We start from the raw sequence: 22,071 nt of genomic DNA, 5'->3' as shown, positions 1-22,071 counted from the left end.
CACAAACGCTTCTGGAAATATAATGTAAGGAAAGGAAATGGGGGGAGAGGAGGTGGCACTGTTTAGTTGCACAATGCAAATGGTGATTCACTATTTTATTTCCAGTAAAACATATTAATAATAATATAAAAAATATGCTCAAAAACAACTTGTTCTGAGACATGCATAAGAAACATTGGTATTTATTACTGATGATGGCACACTTGCATTACACGAGAAATAATCAAAATAATTTTTTTATGCAAAATTTGAATACCTTCCTCACAATGATGATGTAAAGATCATTGCTGCAAATCAGACTGTATTATGAAAATGTTATCTTTATATATAAAAGTTCTCACTGTGTTTGTTCATTCTCACAAAACTCGAGAAGTAGTCAGTCCATTGACCTGAAATGTTAACTATGTACATACAAAATATCTAAATTTATATGTTATATACATGTTGAATCGCCTAAAACTTGCATCGCATATATTGTGGAAATGGAAAGCGCTGTTGATATGCAGTTTTCACAGAATGGATTGGCAGTCATGGGCTTGAATTAGCCTATAAACAGATTATTTAATACTTAGAATGTGCATTTTTTGTGCAAACACACAATTTATTATTTTTTTTAAATGGAACAATGTGTATTGACATTAACAAACTAAAAGTATGGTAAATTAATGTCAATGGTGTTTGCTGCAGGATTCTAGCATGAATCATTTACAAGACACTGTATTTTGAGAAGTTTCCACAATGACGTTTGTTTGTGCCATTCAATCTGTGTAGTTGCTAGGTATGACATTGTTATGTTTGCGAACAGTGTGCTTGTGTATTCCTTGAGAGTGTTGCAATTTATCAGTCAGTCAGTTAGTGTGCGGCAGTCCAAGCAATAGGTCTTGAGCGGACAATGGAATTTACCAAAGCAGAAAAAGCCAACATGCTCAAGGTGTATGGTGAGTGTAGAAAGAATGCAGTTCATTCTTGTATGGGGTATCTGGCAAGGTATCCCAGCAGCTGTGACCCATCTTGGTAATTATTTGTCAACCTCACCAATCAGTTACGTGAGAGTGGTAGTGTAACATGTAGACAAAGTAACTGAGGAAAACAAGTGATGACAGAAGAGGGGGAAACTAATGTTCTTGCTACTGTTGCAGTTCATCCGCATGTTAGCTCTCATGCAATTGCACGAAAAAGTGGTATGTGTCAGGCAAGTGTCATATGCATTCTCCACCAACATGTGTTCCATCCCTATCACATGTCTCTCCATCACAAGATGCGTGGAAATGATTATGGTAATTGTGTTAACTTTTATACATGAGCATTAAGACAGGATACGACCATGTATATTATTTAGTGATGAACCACATTTACCAATCCTGGCCAGGTAAAGCACCAAAACATGCACTATTGGTCTGTTGACAATCCCCATTGGCTTTGTCAGGTAAAAGATCAGTGTTCATGGAGTGTAAACATGTGATGTGGGGTAATGAGCTATCAGCTCAAAAGTCTGTTTTTCATAGATGGAACCCTGAATGCACACAAGTATCATAGCCTCCTAACAGGATGCTGGAAGATGCAAATTTGGAGGAACCTATGGTATCAACATGATAGCTGTCCGGTCATAGTGCATGAAGTACTACAACATGTCTTCACAAATTGTTTCCAATTTGTTGGATTGGATACATAGGACCTGCACCTTGGCCAGCTCATTCCTCAGATATGACACCTGTGGACTTTTTACTGTGAAGAAACCTGAAAGACACTGTCTATGAGAATGTACCAACCATGCCCAATGATATGCAATGACTTATTACTGTAGCCTGCACAGACATATCTGCTGCATGTGTGCAGCAGTCATTCCACAGACTGGAAGCATGTACAGCTGCTGCCAGCAGTAATTTTGAGCACACCTTGTGATGATCAATTGTCTTGTTACTGGTCAGAATCCACGTAACTAATGTAAGCACTTGTGTTGCTGAAGAGGAAGACAGTAGTGTTTAACATCCCATTGACAATGAGGTCATTGGAGACAGAGCATAAGCTTGGACTAGGGAAGGATGGGGAACGAACCCAGTCATGCCCTTTCAAAGGAACCATTCCAGAATTTGCTTGAAGCAATTTAGGGAAATAACGGAAAACCTAAGTCATGATATCCGGATGTGGGTTTCAACCATTGTTCTCCTGAATGTGAGTCCAGTGTGCTAACCACTGCACCCCCTTGCTCGGTACTTGGGTCGTTCTTTAGTGTGTGTTGCCACAGATCTTGTACACTTGTCAGTGTGGAAACTTTTCAAATTATAATATCTCGTAAATCTTACAACAAACACCACTGACGACGTAATCTACTCTAGTTTTAGTTTGTTAATGTCAATAGGCGATGTTCCATTTAAAAAAAGTGTTTGCAAAAAAAAAAAAAAAAAAAAAAAAAATTATTTTCTAACTATTCTTTCAATCTGTTGATTGGTTAACAGTACGATCCCCTGACTACCAATCCGTTCTCTTAAAATCACACATCAATAGCACTTTCCATTCCCGCAAAATATCTGTGATGCAAGTCGTAGTACTTAGAAAGTACTTCACCGAATTATTTCAAATTTTTGCGTGTTACTCTAATAAACATTTGGATGAATCTCAAAACATTCTTGACCGATTTACTCCAACTTTTAAATGATATTCTATTAAACATTCAGATGGGCGTAAAATATAATTAAATTAAAAAATACAGGTTTCTGTTAAAATGACTGTGAGAAAGAAAATGCTCTGCTGAAAAATGTGCAGTTTGTTTCCTTTGTCACAGCCAGTTTTAACTATGACAGGGTGGAATTTAAACCTTTCATAAATTGTTTCCTCCATATACATTATTTCCTGTTACATCTAATTTTAAACATCATAAACTGTATACACAACAATGCGGAGTTTTGTTTTCTTCCTCGCTGACAGAGAATGGGAAAGTTGTATTTCTGGCATACGAGTAGAATACCAATGCAGAATCTGGATTTGCAGTAACAATAAACAAGGCTCGGGGTCAGTGGGGGTGGAGGATGGCGGTGGAAGGGGAGACAAAGGAAATGGACACTGTGGAAAGGAGGAAATGGACGGAGTGTGGGAGCAAGAAGGAGAGAGGGTGAGAAAGAGGAGAAGATGGCAGGAGGAGGGAGGAGGAGGAGGCAATGGATAGTGAGAGTGGGATAAGGAGATGGACAGAGATTTGGGGGGGGAGGGGTGGAGGAGGAGGAGATTAGGATGTATATCCAATTAACATACATATAAGAAATGTATGCTTTCTCGTTTCTTTCTTTTCCATTTAACCACAGCAACTAGTGACAGGGAATAGCAGGTGATTAAATAAGCGTAGTGTATGAATTCTATAATGTGGTCATTTATATGCCCATGTTTCCATGATATTCACAGAAATTTGAATTTCTCTATTATTTCTTGGTTTTATTTGCTCGTTACCCGTAACTTTAAAAATTATATCATTGAAATGTAACAGCGGTAATAAATTTTGCTTTGTGCAAAAACTCTAGCACTCGCGCATTATTTCATAAAGGCTACCTCTAACTTAATTCCAGGATTCAGATACTAACTTCTAAAAATTGCTCGAATTATTATTCTAAGTCAACATTCTCATTTTCTTTCTTTATTTATTTTTTCTTACTGCAGAATGTATTGTTATATATGTGTTACGCTAATCACAAGACATCTACATTATTCTGACTAAAATTCGTTTGATAATAAATTACCACAGAAACTTCATACAGCCGTTTTGGTTGCTTTACTATATGTTTATATTTATGCTTCTTCATTTTTACACTAATAAGGAATACACTTTATTAAACCAAGCAGACCGCTTCGTTTCTTCTGATAATCGATAAAGCGTTGTTACGGACTGCTGCCAATAGGAACCCATTGGTGACGGAAAAAAGATTAACATTTTTTAAAAATCATGAGCGAGATTATGATTGACACAAAGCTACTTCTTAAGTATACAACTGGTGTGATACTTAGCCAGTTTCACATATTCAAACAAGAGTCATAAAAATGTCAGTGTGAGTATATCGCATTTTAATTTTGTTAGGTTGTACATATTTGTTTTTAAGATCGGCAATGTTCAAGTTAAAGAGTTACACTGAAAGTGAGTGTTGTGGTTTAATATTGATGTAGTGGTATATGCACTATAATTGCAAGGTAAGTTTCATCTATTCGTTTGTTTTGATGTGTACCCTCTGTACAGAGACCAGCCGTTCTACCCGTTAGAATTCTGCGATAATCAGCGGAAAACTTGATGTATTCATTATAAACTGTTTCATTGTATTGCTTAATATATTGCAAAATATAAAGCGTACAACTTTGTTTCCACTGATGATCATAAATGTTACCGTCTTGATAGCACTATGCTTGCAGCCAATGCCAATCTGAAAGGTTCCGATAAGTTCTTCCTTGCCAACGCAGATTGTTTACTCCATTTGAAAAAGTTAATGTCTCTATAAAGCCCCCATCTTCCAACAGATATGCAAGGGAAATAACAGTTCGATGACATAAATGCGTAGAATTATGTTCAACTTTTTATTTTACTTGTACGTTAAGTAGTAATACGTAAACTGTGTCAATGGTGATCAAATGGCAACAAAAGCATTCATGAATTCAATTCCTCATACATTACGTTGCCTAGAGGGTGATAGTATGTCTGCAACAGTCTCCCTTCCTGCTCCCCGCCCCCTCGCCACAGGTTTTTATTATGATAACAGACTGTAACAGCCTGATGTTAATCGTGCAACTAATTGGCTAACCGTTTTTCAGGTGTGGAGTTAACCTTTCCTCCTTACCTTTCATCTAATGATATGTAATGACACCCTTTTAGATACAGATCATATAATTAACAGAATGATTTTGTTATTCTACAAATATGTTTCTGTGTAAAAATCTTTACACCATAACTCCAGTATCCACACACATGAGACCTGACAACTCTTAAACAGGGAAAATGACAGTCATGACATAAATTCATTCCTTCATAAGGTTTGTAATTAACTAATAATAAAATGTAGGAAGTGCTCATAATATATAGTGCCACAACAAATCACTTCTGAAAAGGCTGCTCTTCAGAGAAAGCAATATATAATCTCACAAATGCTGTTCTGATATAACTGAACAACGAAAATTACCCTATTGGCACTTTTTGTGATCATGCCTTTGGTTGTGTGGATATAAAATTCTACTAGGTTAACTAAAATGTTATGGCGTTCAGGGATTCCAGTTGTGTTTGTATTTTAACAATATACAACACAGGTTCACATTAACAAGTAATGTCACTGCAGTACTACTAAATTCGGAGTAGATTCTTCACTTGCTTCCGTTATTGATATATATATAGACAAATGATTTACTGGCGATGCTGTGATTGCTAATAACAGTTATTGTTTGGTATCTGCCTTGACAGACATTGACTGGATGCTCTCAGGCTATCCTTTTTAGTACTGTTGTTGAGTTAATATTTGTTCAGCATGCATGAGAATCAATTGTTCAGTATTATGGTCCACAACGAAACCTTGTTTGCCTGTGTCACCCACAATCTTACTATTTGTGCACCTGACATACACATATAGGATGTGCTCCTGAGTTTCCAGCTAAAATAGGTTTTGGTCTCAATTTATAGGACTTATTATCACCGAGCGAGGTGGCGCAGTGGTTCGCACACTGGACTCGCATTCGGGAGGACGACGGTTCAATCCCGTCTCCAGCCATCCTGATTTAGGTTTTCCGTGATTTCCCTAAATCGTTTCAGGCAAATGCCGGGATGGTTCCTTTGAAAGGGCACGGCCGATTTCCTTCCCAACCCTTCCCTAACCTGAGCTTGCGCTCCGTCTCTAATGACCTCGTTGTCGACGGGACGTTAAACATTAACCACCACCACCACTTAAAAAATCCTGTGTTATGTATGGTAATGGGTATTCATTTTTCAGATAAATATAAACCTCCCTGAGGCTGGTCAAGATTAACCTTTTTTGAATTTGAAATTTACAATCTTTGCCACGATTTGATACACATTATTTCACGTGTGTCACCGTTCTGCTGGTTTTATTGCACTTATGAAAGTCTGTCACTAACTTAGCTATTCTTGGGACTAATGTCATCCCGTACTTAGCGTATGAAGTACTTAGAATATCCTTTTCCCTTACTAAATTCCTAATTCTTCGAGACATATGGTTCAGAACATCAAACATTTGTTGCATTTTATTAAGAGCTAAATAGACAGTATCATTATTTTTTCGACTCTTAACTATCAGAATGAGAAAACTTCTCTTTGAGTAGATGTAACATTTGTGACCTACTCCATGCCCCATCACCATCATTTGAAGTTTTTAACACTGTGAAGTGATTGTTTTGGATTGCAGGGTGGTTGTAATAATCAGTATCCTGATTCTAGACTGGAATATCCTGAGCTTCATCTGACTGATCGAGAATAGGCTTCCATAATTTCTTTGATACCTTTAGTCAGCAGTTGCCACATTTCTTGATGTACCCTAGTATACCACAATGAAAAGAGCAGATCCAGTTAATAGCACTTTTCCAGTTCTTCATACCTGATTTTGGATCATCGTGGCCTTGATTGAGATGCAAACATTTAACAGAATACAATTTCCAGTGTCTCCACTGTTTCTCACGTTTTGTACCCATTAGCTGTAAATAAAAGGTAAATAATAAAATACTGTAGGCCCTGATTCATTTTTAAGTAAACTAAGACTGTGGGTTGAGTACAATGAGTTTGATTTGAATAAAATATACCTGTAGACTTTTTTTTATGTACTAATTTATTCAGTTAAAATGTTTTAAACATCATGTTCTAGTATGTTTTGTGTACATTGTACTGTATAAATAGTTCTTAATATATCCAGAAAATTACTGTATATTACTTTGTATTATGAAGGTATTAAACAAACAAAAAAGTAATGTCGTAGAACTATAATGTCATTGAGTTACAGTTGAAACCAGTCAACCCATACAGATATGTGGATGTAACAAATTATAGGGATATTTAAGGGAACAATTGCATAAGCTTAGTTGTAGGTGTAATAGGTAGTAGACTTCAGTTCATTGTTAATAATGCTGATAGGTCTATTGAATTATTCAGAGTAGTACAACATGAGAGAGCAACGCAGAAATGTTGAAAAACTGAACTGCAAGTCACATGTAGGTAGTCGCAAACCATCCCATGAGGACTTAATTGCAAAGTTTCGAGAACCAGCTTTATGTAATGAATCTAGGAATGCACTACAACCTCTAATGCGTTATTCCTGTTGAGATCATGAAGAAAAGATTAGACCATTTATAATGCGCACAGGGGTGTCGAAGCAATCATTTTTCCTCAAGCTCAGTACATGAATGGAATGGGAAGAAGCCTTAATAACTGGTACAATCGGAAGTAGTTCCTAGAGAATGATGTAGATGTACACCAAACATGAAGTTACAACAGAAGCTGAGGTCAATTATTTTCAAAAGTAGTGATAAAGAATTACAGTGCATACAATAACTAGCTGACAAATCTGGCATTGCACGAATATTCATTTTTCCAATTACCTATTAGAAATAAAAACAAAAATTTAACTGCGCTAGTAGTGTTCAGTTCATGTATGCTGGGTGCAGCTGCTACGCATTTTTACATTGCAGTTTAGTAAACTTCTCTGTGGCAGTGCCTCTTCATAGCTCTATAGAAAGCTATTGCTTTTGTCTACAGCTGTTTGCACTTTGCAGTTGCAAACTGTCAAAAGCACTACCAAGTTTTAGGGATTTTCTGAAGTTGACCCAACTGTTAGGAGTATCTTAGTAATAAAGAACAATTGTATTAAAACTTCATGGATGATGCGACATTTTTTCATGCATCTCACTGTTTATGATGCCATATGTCCTGAACTACATATGGTAGTATGATATGATTTTGTATCTGCAGTTAGCGGCATATGTGAATACTGTCTGTGAAATTTATTGCGAATAGAGTTAATAGCACGAAACTTAATAAATTTAAACACCATGCATGATGCAACAGTTTCTCATACATCTCATCGTTTATGATGCCACATCCCCTGTACTATGATAGGTGGTTTGTGCCCTCCACAGCAATTGTAGCCTGACAGTAAGTCATATGTGACTAAGTTTGGTTCAAATTGGTCCAGTTGTTTGGGAGGAGATGTGGAAAAAGAAAGCCACACACACACACATTTTTATAATATGCAGTGTGTCCCATTTATCTTGACCGCCCTAAATAACTTTGTCGAGATGAAAATTACAAAATGTTTCAAGCAAACGTTCTTTAGCCATCAGGGGGACATCAATCAGCATGCTTGCCTTTGTTGTAGGTTTTAACTATATAAAAAAATCAAAAGACAACAATAAAAGAACTGTGACAAATATGTCCAAATGGTGGATATCATTGTAATTATAAATCAAATATCTTTCAAATAATAATTATAATAAAAGCTCAAATAAAATATCTAGAACTGTTACAGAGATACAGCATCTAAAAAATTTTTCCGAAATTCGCATTTTCAAAATGGTGTTTGCAGCGCCATCTTTAAGGCCTATATCTAGGGGCAGAAATTTTTTTGCAGAAAACAAAAAAAAATACATGTTTCTTACTTACCCCTGAATTTCAACATATGCTAAATTCAATTACATCCGAGACTGTGAAGGTGACGCCCCTGCCTGAAGTGATACGGATTATGCTAGCTGCTTACTGCGTAGTAGTTGTATGACTGTTCAATTATTGAAACTTCCTGACAGATTAAAACTGTGTGCCCGACCGAGACTCGAACTCGGGACCTTTGCCTTTCACGGGCAAGTGCTCTACCATCTGAGCTACCGAAGCACGACTCACGCCCGGTACTCACAGCTTTACTTCTGCCAGTATCTCGTCTCCTACCTTCCAAACTTTACAGAAGCTCTCCTGCGAACCTTGCAGAACTAGCACTCCTGAAAGAAAGGATATAGCGGAGACATGGCTTAGCCACAGCCTGGGGGATGTTTCCAGAATGAGATTTTCACTTTGCAGCGGAGTGTGCGCTGATATGAAACTTCCTGGCAGATTAAAACTGTGTGCCCGACCGAGACTCGAACTCGGGAACTTTGCCTTTCGCGGGCAAGTGCTCTACCATCTGAGCTACTGAAGCACGACTCACGCCCAGTACTCACAGCTTTACTTCTGCCAGTATCTCGTCTCCTACCTTCCAAACTTTACAGAAGCTCTCCTGCGAAACTTGCAGAACTAGCACTCCTGAAAGAAAGGATATAGCGGAGACATGGCTTAGCCACAGCCTGGGGGATGTTTCCAGAATGAGATTTTCACCCTGCAGCGGAGTGTGTGCTGATATGAAACTTCCTGGCAGATTAAAACTGTGTGCCCGACCAAGACTCGAACTCGGGACCTTTGCCTTTCACGGGCAAGTGCTCTACCATCTGAGCTACCGAAGCACGACTCACGCCCGGTACTCACAGCTTTACTTCTGCCAGTATCTCGTCTCCTACCTTCCAAACTTTACAGAAGCTCTCCTGCGAAACTTGCAGAACTAGCACTTCTTTCACATTTCAAACAGTTCTTTTCATAAAACACACGGCAACTGTGCCAATTGGCAAATTCCTCTTGAAAACACAGATCTCACTGGATGATCTCAGTTTTTATAGAAGCCTCTTCGGTAAACAAATTATCATTGTACAACTGCAATATAGAAACCTGCAATGAACAAGCATGACAAAGAAACTAACAAGAAACTACAACAAAGCGTAAGAAACATCTGCAACAATGGAAAGAAATAACAGCAACAAAGAAAATGATAAGAAGTAACTGCAACAAAGACAACAGAAATAAACACCGTAACAAAGAAATTAATAAGAAGCAACTTCAGTGAAGGCATATATTACCCTTGAAAGTTAAAAAACATGATTTTTTAAAATAAAACCTGTCCAACTTAAAAGTGGAAGCTCTCCTTTACAGAGAATATAGTACTACATGGTACTATTCAATATTCTGTTAGTGGGCACAGCAGCAAATGCTCGCCAACCCGAACTACTTCTCCTATGTTCTATTTACCGATGAACGCTCCTTCTCAAACAGAGGACAGGTAAATACAAGGAATGTGCATTATTGGTCCAGCGACAACCCACAGTGGCTTAGACAGGTGGAACATCAGCATCAATGGAGGGTTAACGCCTGCTGTGGGATGCTTGGTACTAAAATTATTGGCCCTTATTTCATCAGTGGTAGTCTAAATGGCACAGTGTGTGCCAACTTCCTCAGACAAATTCTTCCTCCTCTTCTGGATGAAGTGCCATTAAGAATCAGAATGCGTATGTGGTATCAACACGATGGATGTCTAGCACATAATGCTTTGTGTGCACGTCGTGTTCTGAACTGAAGGTATCCTGCCAAATGGATTGGTCAAGGAGGAACAGTTACTTGTCTTGCTTGGTCTCCTGATTTAAGCCCTCTGATCGTTTTTCTTTGGGGATTCATTAAAAATGTTGTCTATCACAATATTCCAACTACTCCAGAGGACATGCAGGAACATATTGTGCTTGCTTGTAATTCTCTTCAGCAGACAACACTAGAAGCAGTAAATAATTCTTTCATTCAATGAGTGCACCAGTGTATCAGTGTCCAGGGTCACCACTTTGAGCACCTTTCAATGTTCTACTCCTGGGCAATGGTATAAGAAAGTCAATTTTGTATTATGTTTTTACTTGGTTCTCATTTGTTTTCTGACAACTCCAGCAAGTGGATGAGTTTGTGACCCTAGGCTCAAAGTCAATGTTGTGTAATGTAATTAATAATGTTGTGTTTCAGTGAATGGTACACTGTGATACTATTTTGAATAGGTCTTTAGGAGAGGAAATGAAGTACTGAATAAAAAATGCAGGGTGCCATTTAAAAAAGTCATACCGCTGTTCATATCTGTGTAAAAATGAAGGCAATGATGCTGATTGATGTCCCCCTGATGGCTAAAGAACATTTGCTTGAAACATTTTGTAATTGGCATCTGGACAAACAGTTATTTGGGGTGGTCAAGATAAATGGGACACCCTGTATATGGCTATCTGATGTAATATGTATGGATAATTGTTATGGACGACTGGAATTCGATAGTAGGAAAAGGAAGAGAATGAAATATTGTAGTTGAATATGGACTTGGGGAAAGTAATGAGAGGCAGTTGCCTGGTATAATTTTGCACAGAGCATAATTTAATCATAGCTGACGCTTTAAGAACACACGGAAGATACCTAGAGACACTGGAAGATTTCATATTAACTATATAATGGTAAGACAGAGGGTTTGGAACCAGGTTTTAACTTGTAATACATTTCCAGGGGCAGATGTGGACTCTGACCACAATTTATTGGTTATGAATTGTAGATTAAAACTAAAGAAATTGCAATAAGCTATGAAATTAAGGAGATGGAACCTGGATTGACTGAAAGAACCCAAGATTGCTGAGAGTTTCACAGAGAGCATTGGGCAACCACTGACTAGAATTGGGGAAAAGAAGAGGGTCTGTACAAGGGAAATGAACTCGAAGGCAATGTTGTAGAAATGGAAGAGGACATACATGATGATGGGTTGGGGGGGCGGGGGGGGGGGGGGTGTATGATACTGTGAGAATTTGATAGAGCTCTGGAAGACCTAAATTGAAACAAAGCTCTGGGAGTAGATGACATTCCATCAGAAGTACTTACAGCCTTGGGAGAGCCAGCCATGAGAAAACTCTTCCATCTGGCATGCAAGGTGTATGAGACAGTCGAAATACTGTCACACTTCATAATTCCAAAGAAAGCTGATGCTGACAGATGTGAATATTACCAAACTATCAGTTTAATAAGTCATGGTTGCAAAATAGTAATACAAAGAATGGGAAAATAGGTAGAGGCTGATCTTGGGGTTGATAAGTTTTGACTCTGGAGAAATGTAGGAACACACGAGGCAATAGTGACCCCATGACTTCTCTTAGAAGACAGTTAAAGGAAAGGCAAACCTATGTTTATAACATTTGTAGACTCAGAGAAGGCTTTTGACAATGTTGAGTGCAATACGTTCTTTGATATTCTGAAGGTAGCAGGAGTAAAATACAGGGAGCAAAAGGCTATTTACAACTTTTACATTAACTAGATGGCAATAATAAGAGGTGAGGGGCATGAAAGGGAAGCAGTGGTGGAGTAGGTAGTGAGACATGGTTGTAGCCTATCAGCAATGTTATTCAATATGTACATTGAGCAACAGTAAAGGAAACAAAGTAAAAATTTGGACTAAGAATTAAAGTTCAGGGAGAAGAAATAAAAACTTTGAGGTTTACCGATGACATTGTAATACTGTCAGAGACATAAAAGGATTTGGAAGAGTAGTTGAACAAAATGGACATTTCCTTGAAAGGAGGATATAAGATGAACATCAACAAAAGCAAAACTAGGATAATGGAATGTAGTCGAATTAAATCAGGCGATACTGAGGGAATTAGCTTAGGAAACAAGACACTTAAGGTAGTAGATGAGTTTTGTTATTTGGCAGCAGAATAACTGTTGATTGCCAAAGTAGAGGGGACATAAAAGGCAGAATGGCAATGGCAAGAAAAGCAGTCTGAAGAAGAGAAATTTGTTGACATCAAATATACGGTGATCAACCTGAACAATATGACCACTGCACTATTATTGAGATAAACCCATCCAGGCAATAGCAGTGTCACTGGCAAGGAATGACTGCTAAACACACACACACACACACACACACACACACACGGTGCATATAGTATCAGTGAGCAAGCTGTTTGTGTGTAGAATAGGGAAGGAAAGCGATCTCCCTGGGTTAGCTGAGGGCAGGCTGTGATGGCCCGGAGGCTCGGCACAAGTATTTTGGAAACTGCGTGACTTGTCGGGTGTTTGAGGAGTACCTTGGTGAGTGTCTGCAATATGTGCTGAAACCAAGGTGAAACCATGTCCAGACATTGGTGGATTTGGGCGACCACCCCTAAATACAGATGTCGGATGTCATAGGCTGGGCAGGCTGGATACCTTCTTGATCAAGTTGATGAGAGGGTGTGCATGTGTCATCTTCCAGGCGAACAGTTGCTTGACACCTGTACTGCGGGATGGAGACAAGCTGGCAGGGGCTCCATTACGCTCTGGGGAAAGTTCATGTGGGCATCCGTGGCTCCATTAGAGCTTGTACAAGACACCGTGATAGCCAAGGAGTATTGTATACTGGTCACAGACCTCATACACTCTTCCACGACAATCACGTTTCGTGACAGCAGAGGCATTTTTCAAAAAGACAGTGCGCCATGTCACAAGACCAGGAGCGTGATGGAGTGGCTCGAGGAACACAGTGGGGAGTTCCAATTGATGTGCTGTCCCCACAAATTGCCAGATCTGAACTTGATCAAATACATCTGGGATGTGACAGAGCACATTCTTCCCCTACCAAAATTATCAGGAATTAGGTGACTTGTATGTGCAAAAGTGGTGCCAACTCTCTCCAATGACCTACTAAGGCCTGATTGATTCCGTGCTACAACGCGTTGCCACTGTTATCTGTGCCAAAGGTGGACATACCAGCTATTAGAGGGGGTCCTAATGTTCTGGCTGATTGTGTATATGTAAGTGTTAGGGAGTCTTTTCTGAAATTATTTGTATGGAGTGTAGCCATGTATGAAAGTGAAACAGGCATGATAAAAAGTTTAGACAAGAAGACACTAGAAGCTTTTGAAATGTGGTGCTACATAAGAATGCTGAAGATTAGGTGATTAGATGATTCAGAAGGATGTAAGTTGTAGTTCGTATTTGGGCCAAAGAGGCTTGCACAAGGTAGAGTAGTAAGGATAGTTGCATGAAACCAGACTTTGGATTGAAGACAACAACAGCAACATGGATATCTGTGAGCACAACACTGAAAAAACTTTCATCCAGCAGTAGAATAAAAGATACAATGACAATTCCATACTTTTTAATTGGTGAACATTCCTTGCAATATGAGCTGCTAAGATAAATCAGTGCCCAGTACTATGATTAAAAATTAATCTCTATTTTAACCCCTCCTTTCTACATATTCAAATTTTATCAAAGGCAAATAGAAATTTGTAGGAAAAATATTTTTCAAAAACATTGGGTGGTTTTTCAGATTATGAAAGTTAAAAATTATTGAATTTTTAAAGATGAAGTTAATCTCACCTTATTGATGTGTTGCGTATCAAATCTATAATTCGTATTATTAGCATCTATAAAGAGCACCCATACAGTAGTTTGGGGGGGAGGGGGGGGGGGAGGGCTGACCTGGATGTATTGAGTATTTTTGATATTTTCGAAGAAAAAATTATGACTTGTAAATAGCCATAGTAAGTTTCCAGTTATGACCCAGTTAAAAACCCATCCAATACTGGATCTTAAACCATTTTCTTGAAAGAAAAACGCCTGATTACACTGTACACTGTATTTTTTTCCTTTGCCTCTGGGGTATCGGGTCCCCTCTTGCCCCTGGGCATGAGTGCCCTTGTTTATATAATTTGGGATTTATAGTCAAATGTATTCTTTAGATGTTGGAAAATTGGACAGTTTTTCATTTTTTGAAACCCAAAATAAAAAAATGACATGACCAAAAGTGTTAGACTTTACAATACTGCCCTATGCCATAACTTGGACAATATGCTAATGTTAAAGTAGTATAGACCTTAGTTAGATAAGGGGTCCAAATGCATCCATTTCAGCTAAAGCCAGAATAATAATTGAACAGAATGAGATTTTCACTCTGTAGCGGAGTGTGCGCTGATATGAAACTTCCTGGCAGATTAAAACTGTGTGCCCGACCGAGACTCGAACTCGGGACCTTTGCCTTTCGCGGGCAAGTGCTCTACCATCTGAGCTACTGAAGCACGACTCACGCCCGGTACTCACAGCTTTACTTCTGCCAGTATCTCGTCTCCTACCTTCCAAACTTTACAGAAGCTCTCCTGCGATCCTTGCAGAACTAGCACTCCTGAAAGAAAGGATATAGCGGAGACATGGCTTAGCCACAGCCTGGGGGATGTTTCCAGAATGAGATTTTCACTCTGCAGCGGAGTGTGCGCTGATATGAAACTTCCTGGCAGATTAAAACTGTGTGCCCGACCGAGACTCGAACTCGGGACCTTTGCCTTTCACGGGCAAGTGCTCTACCATCTGAGCTACCGAAGCACGACTCACGCCCGGTACTCACAGCTTTACTTCTGCCAGTATCTCGTCTCCTACCTTCCAAACTTTCAAGAAAAACGTTTAAGATCCAGTATTGGCTGGGTTTTTAACTGGGTCATAACTGGAAACTTACTATGGCTATTTACAAGTCATAATTTTTTCTTCGAAAATATCAAAAATACTCAATACATCCAGGTCAGCCCTCCCCCCCCCTCCCCCCCCAAACTACTGTATGGGTGCTCTTTATAGATGCTAATAATACGAATTATAGATTTGATACGCAACACATCAATAAGGTGAGATTAACTTCATCTTTAAAAATTCAATAATTTTTAACTTTCATAATCTGAAAAACCACCCAATGTTTTTGAAAAATATTTTTCCTACAAATTTCTATTTGCCTTTGATAAAATTTGAATATGTAGAAAGGAGGGGTTAAAAGAGAGATTAATTTTTAATCATAGTACTGGGCACTGATTTATCTTAGCAGCTCATATTGCAAGGAATGTTCACCAATTAAAAAGTATGGAATTGTCATTGTATCTTTTATTCTACTGCTGGATGAAAGTTTTTTCAGTGTTGTGCTCACAGATATCCATGTTGCTGTTGTTGTCTTCAATCCAAAGTCTGGTTTCATGCAACTATCCTTACTACTCTACCTTGTGCAAGCCTCTTTGGCCCAAATACGAACTACAACTTACATCCTTCTGAATCATCTAATCACCTAATCTTCAGCATTCTTATGTAGCACCACATTTCAAAAGCTTCTAGTGTCTTCTTGTCTAAACTTTTTATCATGCCTGTTTCACTTTCATACATGGCTACACTCCATACAAATAATTTCAGAAAAGACTCCCTAACACTTACATATACACAATCAGCCAGAACATTAGGACCCCCTCTAATAGCTGGTATGTCCACCTTTGGCACAGATAACAGTGGCAACGCGTTGTAGCACGGAATCAATCAGGCCTTAGTAGGTCATTGGAGAGAGTTGGCACCACTTTTGCACATACAAGTCACCTAATTCCTGATAATTTTGGTAGGGGAAGAATGTGCTCTGTCACATCCCAGATGTATTTGATCAAGTTCAGATCTGGCAATTTGTGGGGACAGCACATCAATTGGAACTCCCCACTGTGTTCCTCGAGCCACTCCATCACGCTCCTGGTCTTGTGACATGGCGCACTGTCTTTTTGAAAAATGCCTCTGCTGTCACGAAACGTGATTGTCGTGGAAGAGTGTATGAGGTCTGTGACCAGTATACAATACTCCTTGGCTATCACGGTGTCTTGTACAAGCTCTAATGGAGCCACGGATGCCCACATGAACTTTCCCCAGAGCGTAATGGAGCCCCTGCCAGCTTGTCTCCATCCCGCAGTACAGGTGTCAAGCAACTGTTCGCCTGGAAGATGACACATGCACACCCTCTCATCAACTTGATCAAGAAGGTATCCAGCCTGCCCAGCCTATGACATCCGACATCTGTATTTAGGGGTGGTCGCCCAAATCCACCAATGTCTGGACATGGTTTCACCTTGGTTTCAGCACATATTGCAGACACTCACCAAGGTACTCCTCAAACACCCGACAAGTCACGCAGTTTCCAAAATACTTGTGCCGAGCCTCCGGGCCATCACAGCCTGCCCTCAGCTAACCCAGGGAGATCGCTTTCCTTCCCTATTCTACACACAAACAGCTTGCTCACTGATACTATATGCACCGTGTGTGTGTGTGTGTGTGTGTGTGTGTTTAGCAGTCATTCCTTGCCAGTGACACTGCTATTGCCTGGATGGGTTTATCTCAATAATAGTGCAGTGGTCATATTGTTCAGGCTGATCACCGTATATTTGATGTCAACAAATTTCTCTTCTTCAGACTGCTTTTCTTGCCATTGCCATTCTGCCTTTTATGTCCCCTCTACTTTGGCAATCAACAGTTATTCTGCTGCCAAATAACAAAACTCATCTACTACCTTAAGTGTCTTGTTTCCTAAGCTAATTCCCTCAGTATCGCCTGATTTAATTCGACTACATTCCATTATCCTAGTTTTGCTTTTGTTGATGTTCATCTTATATCCTCCTTTCAAGGAAATGTCCATTTTGTTCAACTACTCTTCCAAATCCTTTTATGTCTCTGACAGTATTACAATGTCATCGGTAAACCTCAAAGTTTTTATTTCTTCTCCCTGAACTTTAATTCTTAGTCCAAATTTTTACTTTGTTTCCTTTACTGTTGCTCAATGTACATATTGAATAACATTGCTGATAGGCTACAACCATGTCTCACTACCTACTCCACCACTGCTTCCCTTTCATGCCCCTCACCTCTTATTATTGCCATCTAGTTAATGTAAAAGTTGTAAATAGCCTTTTGCTCCCTGTATTTTACTCCTGCTACCTTCAGAATATCAAAGAACGTATTGCACTCAACATTGTCAAAAGCCTTCTCTGAGTCTACAAATGTTATAAACATAGGTTTGCCTTTCCTTTAACTGTCTTCTAAGAGAAGTCATGGGGTCACTATTGCCTCGTGTGTTCCTACATTTCTCCAGAGTCAAAACTTATCAACCCCAAGATCAGCCTCTACCTATTTTCCCATTCTTTGTATTACTATTTTGCAACCATGACTTATTAAACTGATAGTTTGGTAATATTCACATCTGTCAGCATCAGCTTTCTTTGGAATTATGAAGTGTGACAGTATTTCGACTGTCTCATACACCTTGCATGCCAGATGGAAGAGTTTTCTCATGGCTGGCTCTCCCAAGGCTGTAAGTACTTCTGATGGAATGTCATCTACTCCCAGAGCTTTGTTTCAATTTAGGTCTTCCAGAGCTCTATCAAATTCTCACAGTATCATACACCCCCCCCCCCCCAACCCATCATCATGTATGTCCTCTTCCATTTCTACAACATTGCCTTCGAGTTCATTTCCCTTGTACAGACCCTCTTCTTTTCCCCAATTCTAGTCAGTGGTTGCCCAATGCTCTCTGTGAAACTCTCAGCAATCTTTGGTTCTTTCAGTCAATCCAGGTTCCATCTCCTTAATTTCATAGCTTATTGCAATTTCTTTAGTTTTAATCTACAATTCATAACCAATAAATTGTGGTCAGAGTCCACATCTGCCCCTGGAAATGTATTACAAGTCAAAACCTGGTTCCAAACCCTCTGTCTTACCATTATATAGTTAATATGAAATCTTCCAGTGTCTCTAGGTATCTTCCGTGTGTTCTTAAAGCGTCAGCTATGATTAAATTATGCTCTGTGCAAAATTATACCAGGCAACTGCCTCTCATTACTTTCCCCAAGTCCATATTCAACTACAATATTTCATTCTCTTCCTTTTCCTACTATCGAATTCCAGTCGTCCATAACAATTATCCATACATATTACATCAGATAGCCATATACAGGGTGTCCCATTTATCTTGACCACCCCAAATAACTGTTTGTCCAGATGCCAATTACAAAATGTTTCAAGCAAATGTTCTTTAGCCATCAGGGGGACATCAATCAGCATCATTGCCTTCATTTTTACACAGATATGAACAGCGGTATGACTTTTTTAAATGGCACCCTGCATTTTTTATTCAGTACTTCATTTCCTCTCCTAAAGACCTATTCAAAATAGTATCACAGTGTACCATTCACTGAAACACAACATTATTAATTACATTACACAACATTGACTTTGAGCCTAGGGTCACAAACTCATCCACTTGCTGGAGTTGTCAGAAAACAAATGAGAACCAAGTAAAAACATAATACAAAATTGACTTTCTTATACCATTGCCCAGGAGTAGAACATTGAAAGGTGCTCAAAGTGGTGACCCTGGACACTGATACACTGGTGCACTCATTGAATGAAAGAATTATTTACTGCTTCTAGTGTTGTCTGCTGAAGAGAATTACAAGCAAGCACAATATGTTCCTGCATGTCCTCTGGAGTAGTTGGAATATTGTGATAGACAACATCTTTAATGAATCCCCAAAGAAAAAAGATCAGAGGGCTTAAATCAGGAGACCAAGCAAGACAAGTAACTGTTCCTCCTTGACCAATCCATTTGGCAGGATACCTTCAGTTCAGAACACGACGTGCACACAAAGCATTATGTGCTAGACATCCATCGTGTTGATACCACATACGCATTCTGATTCTTAATGGCACTTCATCCAGAAGAGGAGGAAGAATTTGTCTGAGGAAGTTGGCACACACTGTGCCATTTAGACTACCACTGATGAAATAAGGGCCAATAATTTTAGTACCAAGCATCCCACAGCAGGCGTTAACCCTCCATTGATGCTGATGTTCCACCTGTCTAAGCCACTGTGGGTTGTCGCTGGACCAATAATGCACATTCCTTGTATTTACCTGTCCTCTGTTTGAGAAGGAGCGTTCATCGGTAAATAGAACATAGGAGAAGTAGTTCGGGTTGGCGAGCATTTGCTGCTGTGCCCACTAACAGAATATTGAATAGTACCATGTAGTACTATATTCTCTGTAAAGGAGAGCTTCCACTTTTAAGTTGGACAGGTTTTATTTTAAAAAATCATGTTTTTTAACTTTCAAGGGTAATATATGCCTTCACTGAAGTTGCTTCTTATTAATTTCTTTGTTACGGTGTTTATTTCTGTTGTCTTTGTTGCAGTTACTTCTTATCATTTTCTTTGTTGCTGTTATTTCTTTCCATTGTTGCAGATGTTTCTTACGCTTTGTTGTAGTTTCTTGTTAGTTTCTTTGTCATGCTTGTTCATTGCAGGTTTCTATATTGCAGTTGTACAATGATAATTTGTTTACCGAAGAGGCTTCTATAAAAACTGAGATCATCCAGTGAGATCTGTGTTTTCAAGAGGAATTTGCCAATTGGCACAGTTGCCGTGTGTTTTATGAAAAGAACTGTTTGAAATGTCTTCTGACTGGGGCCACAGGAGAGTAAAGTGTGCTGACTATTTGCATCTCCATAAAAAGAGTGATATATGAGACAAACAAAAAGCTGGCTTTGTTCAGGTTGGGAATAAGTGTTCTCATTTGAAGACTCTGTTTCCAAGTGATGTTTCCAGTGACAACTTTTCGTGTTCTAAATGTTTTGACAGAATAACAACAATGATAGTATCTGAACAAGATGAAACCTCCCCTGGTGCAGATGATGATGCAGAGTTTGCATCAGTAGTACTACAGAGGTAGGTGTTAGTCGTGTTAAGAAACCGTGGTGAGTGGAGTTGAGTCATAAGCTCTGTGCGTCAACAAAGCGCAGAGAAATTACTAAAGCTACATATGAATACATTACAGTAAAACTGACCACTCTTTTCAAAGTAGAAATTCCATGTTCAGAAAAAAGTGAACCAAAGCACTCTTGCACCTCTTGCCAAGAATTTTTCACAAATATCAGTTCAGCTGTTGAATGTTGTGCATTCTACAGTGAAAAGGTGCAAGTTTTAACTATTATTCCAGAGACATTTTCAAAGAAAACAGTTTTGAACCACTTTCCATCAGTATCAAGGTACATGGTAAACAAATCAAGAAATGTGAGGTCTGTAAGAGGAGTCTTTGGAAAACAAGATCCTTATTAAGGTCATCCTGTAGAAGCAGCTCAAGTTCAGATATTACAGTCATTTTATCTGGAAGTTAAATGGGATTGTTCTTGCCAGAGTACCAACAAAAAAGACACTGCAACTGTAACAGTTGAAGGCCAAAAAGTTGTGAAAGTGAAGAGGTGCATGACTTGCAGTATTAAAGAAACTTTTGCAATTTATGAGAGCAACTCTATACAACTTCACATATTGGAAGACCAAAATTTTATGCACTACGACCTAAGTGGGTAGTTCTACACGCACCTAGAGATGTCTGTTTATGTGTGTACTGTGCGAATTTTGAACTTTGTGTAGTAACTTTGAAGAACTTACTGGAGCATGTGACATATGACACATTGGTTGGGCGTGTTATGTCATTAGTAGTCTGTGACATAAAGTGAGAGACTTGTTTGTTTCAAGAATGTGGTGACTGATGGGGAAAGGGAAGACTGTCTTTACAGACACTTGGCCTGGAAGAAATAGCAGATAACTCTGCAGACATTTCATATGCAATATGGGAGGAAAATAAACTAATTAAGAAAACTGTTGCCTTTGACAGTTTTATTGATGAACTTGGTAAATGGTCAGTGAAAGCAGTTGTTGTTGTTGTTGTTGTTGTTGTTGTTGTTGTTGTGGTCTTCAGTCCTGAGACTGGTTTGATGCAGCTCTCCATGCTACCCTGTCCTGTGCAAGCTTCATCTCCCAGTACTTACTGCAACCTACATCCTTCTGAATCTGCTTAGTGTATTCATCTCTTGGTCTCCCTCTATGATTTTTGCCCTCCACGCTGCCCTCCAATGCTAAATTTGTGATCCCTTGATGCCTCAGAACATGTCCTACTAACCGGTCCCTTCTTTTTGTCAAGCTATGCCACAAACTCCTCTTCTCCCCAATTCTATTCAATACTTCATCATTAGTTATGTGATCTACCCATCTAATGTAGTACCACATTTCGAAAGCTTCTATTCTCTTCTTGTCCAAACTATTTATCATCCATGTTTCACTTCCATACGTGGCTACACTCCATACAAATACGTTCAGAAACGACTTCCTGACACTTAAATCTATACTCAGTGTTAACAAATTTCTCTTCTTCAGAAACACTTTCCTTGCCATTGCTAGTCTACATTTTATATCTTCTCTACTTCGACCATCATCAGTTATTTTGCTCCCCAAATAGCATCAATATCTGAAGAAATTGGAACAACAACAACACATTTCAGTCTGAGTGAAAGAGTGTGTACAAGCTGAAGAACTATGTTTAGTGCTTCACTGTGATTTTGATGAGAACTGGTCTGTAATTCTCCCACAAGA

The 22,071-nt window shown here is 39.0% G+C and overlaps 2 protein-coding genes across 3 annotated transcripts in view; one reads left to right on the top strand and one right to left on the bottom strand.

The window, feature by feature from the left end:
* LOC126237024 (IQ domain-containing protein E-like) overlaps positions 1-3,847 on the bottom strand; it is a 285,500-nt gene extending 281,653 nt beyond the window's left edge. For both annotated transcript variants that reach the window (XM_049946781.1, XM_049946771.1), the window contains exon 1: positions 3,729-3,847. In XM_049946781.1, coding sequence (XP_049802738.1) covers positions 3,729-3,791 — 63 coding nt within the window. In that variant the 5' untranslated portion in view covers positions 3,792-3,847. The remainder of the gene's footprint in view (positions 1-3,728) is intronic.
* Positions 3,848-4,075: 228 nt separating this feature from the next.
* LOC126260971 (U4/U6 small nuclear ribonucleoprotein Prp31) overlaps positions 4,076-22,071 on the top strand; it is a 94,073-nt gene continuing 76,077 nt past the window's right edge. The window contains exon 1 of the mRNA XM_049958499.1: positions 4,076-4,173. The gene's annotated coding sequence lies outside the window, so the exon portion shown is untranslated. The remainder of the gene's footprint in view (positions 4,174-22,071) is intronic.

This window comes from Schistocerca nitens, chromosome 1, assembly GCF_023898315.1.
Source record: "Schistocerca nitens isolate TAMUIC-IGC-003100 chromosome 1, iqSchNite1.1, whole genome shotgun sequence".
NCBI lineage: Eukaryota > Metazoa > Arthropoda > Insecta > Orthoptera > Acrididae > Schistocerca > Schistocerca nitens.
Note: the sequence above shows the minus strand (reverse complement) of the source record. Positions and strands in the feature narration are given on the sequence as shown.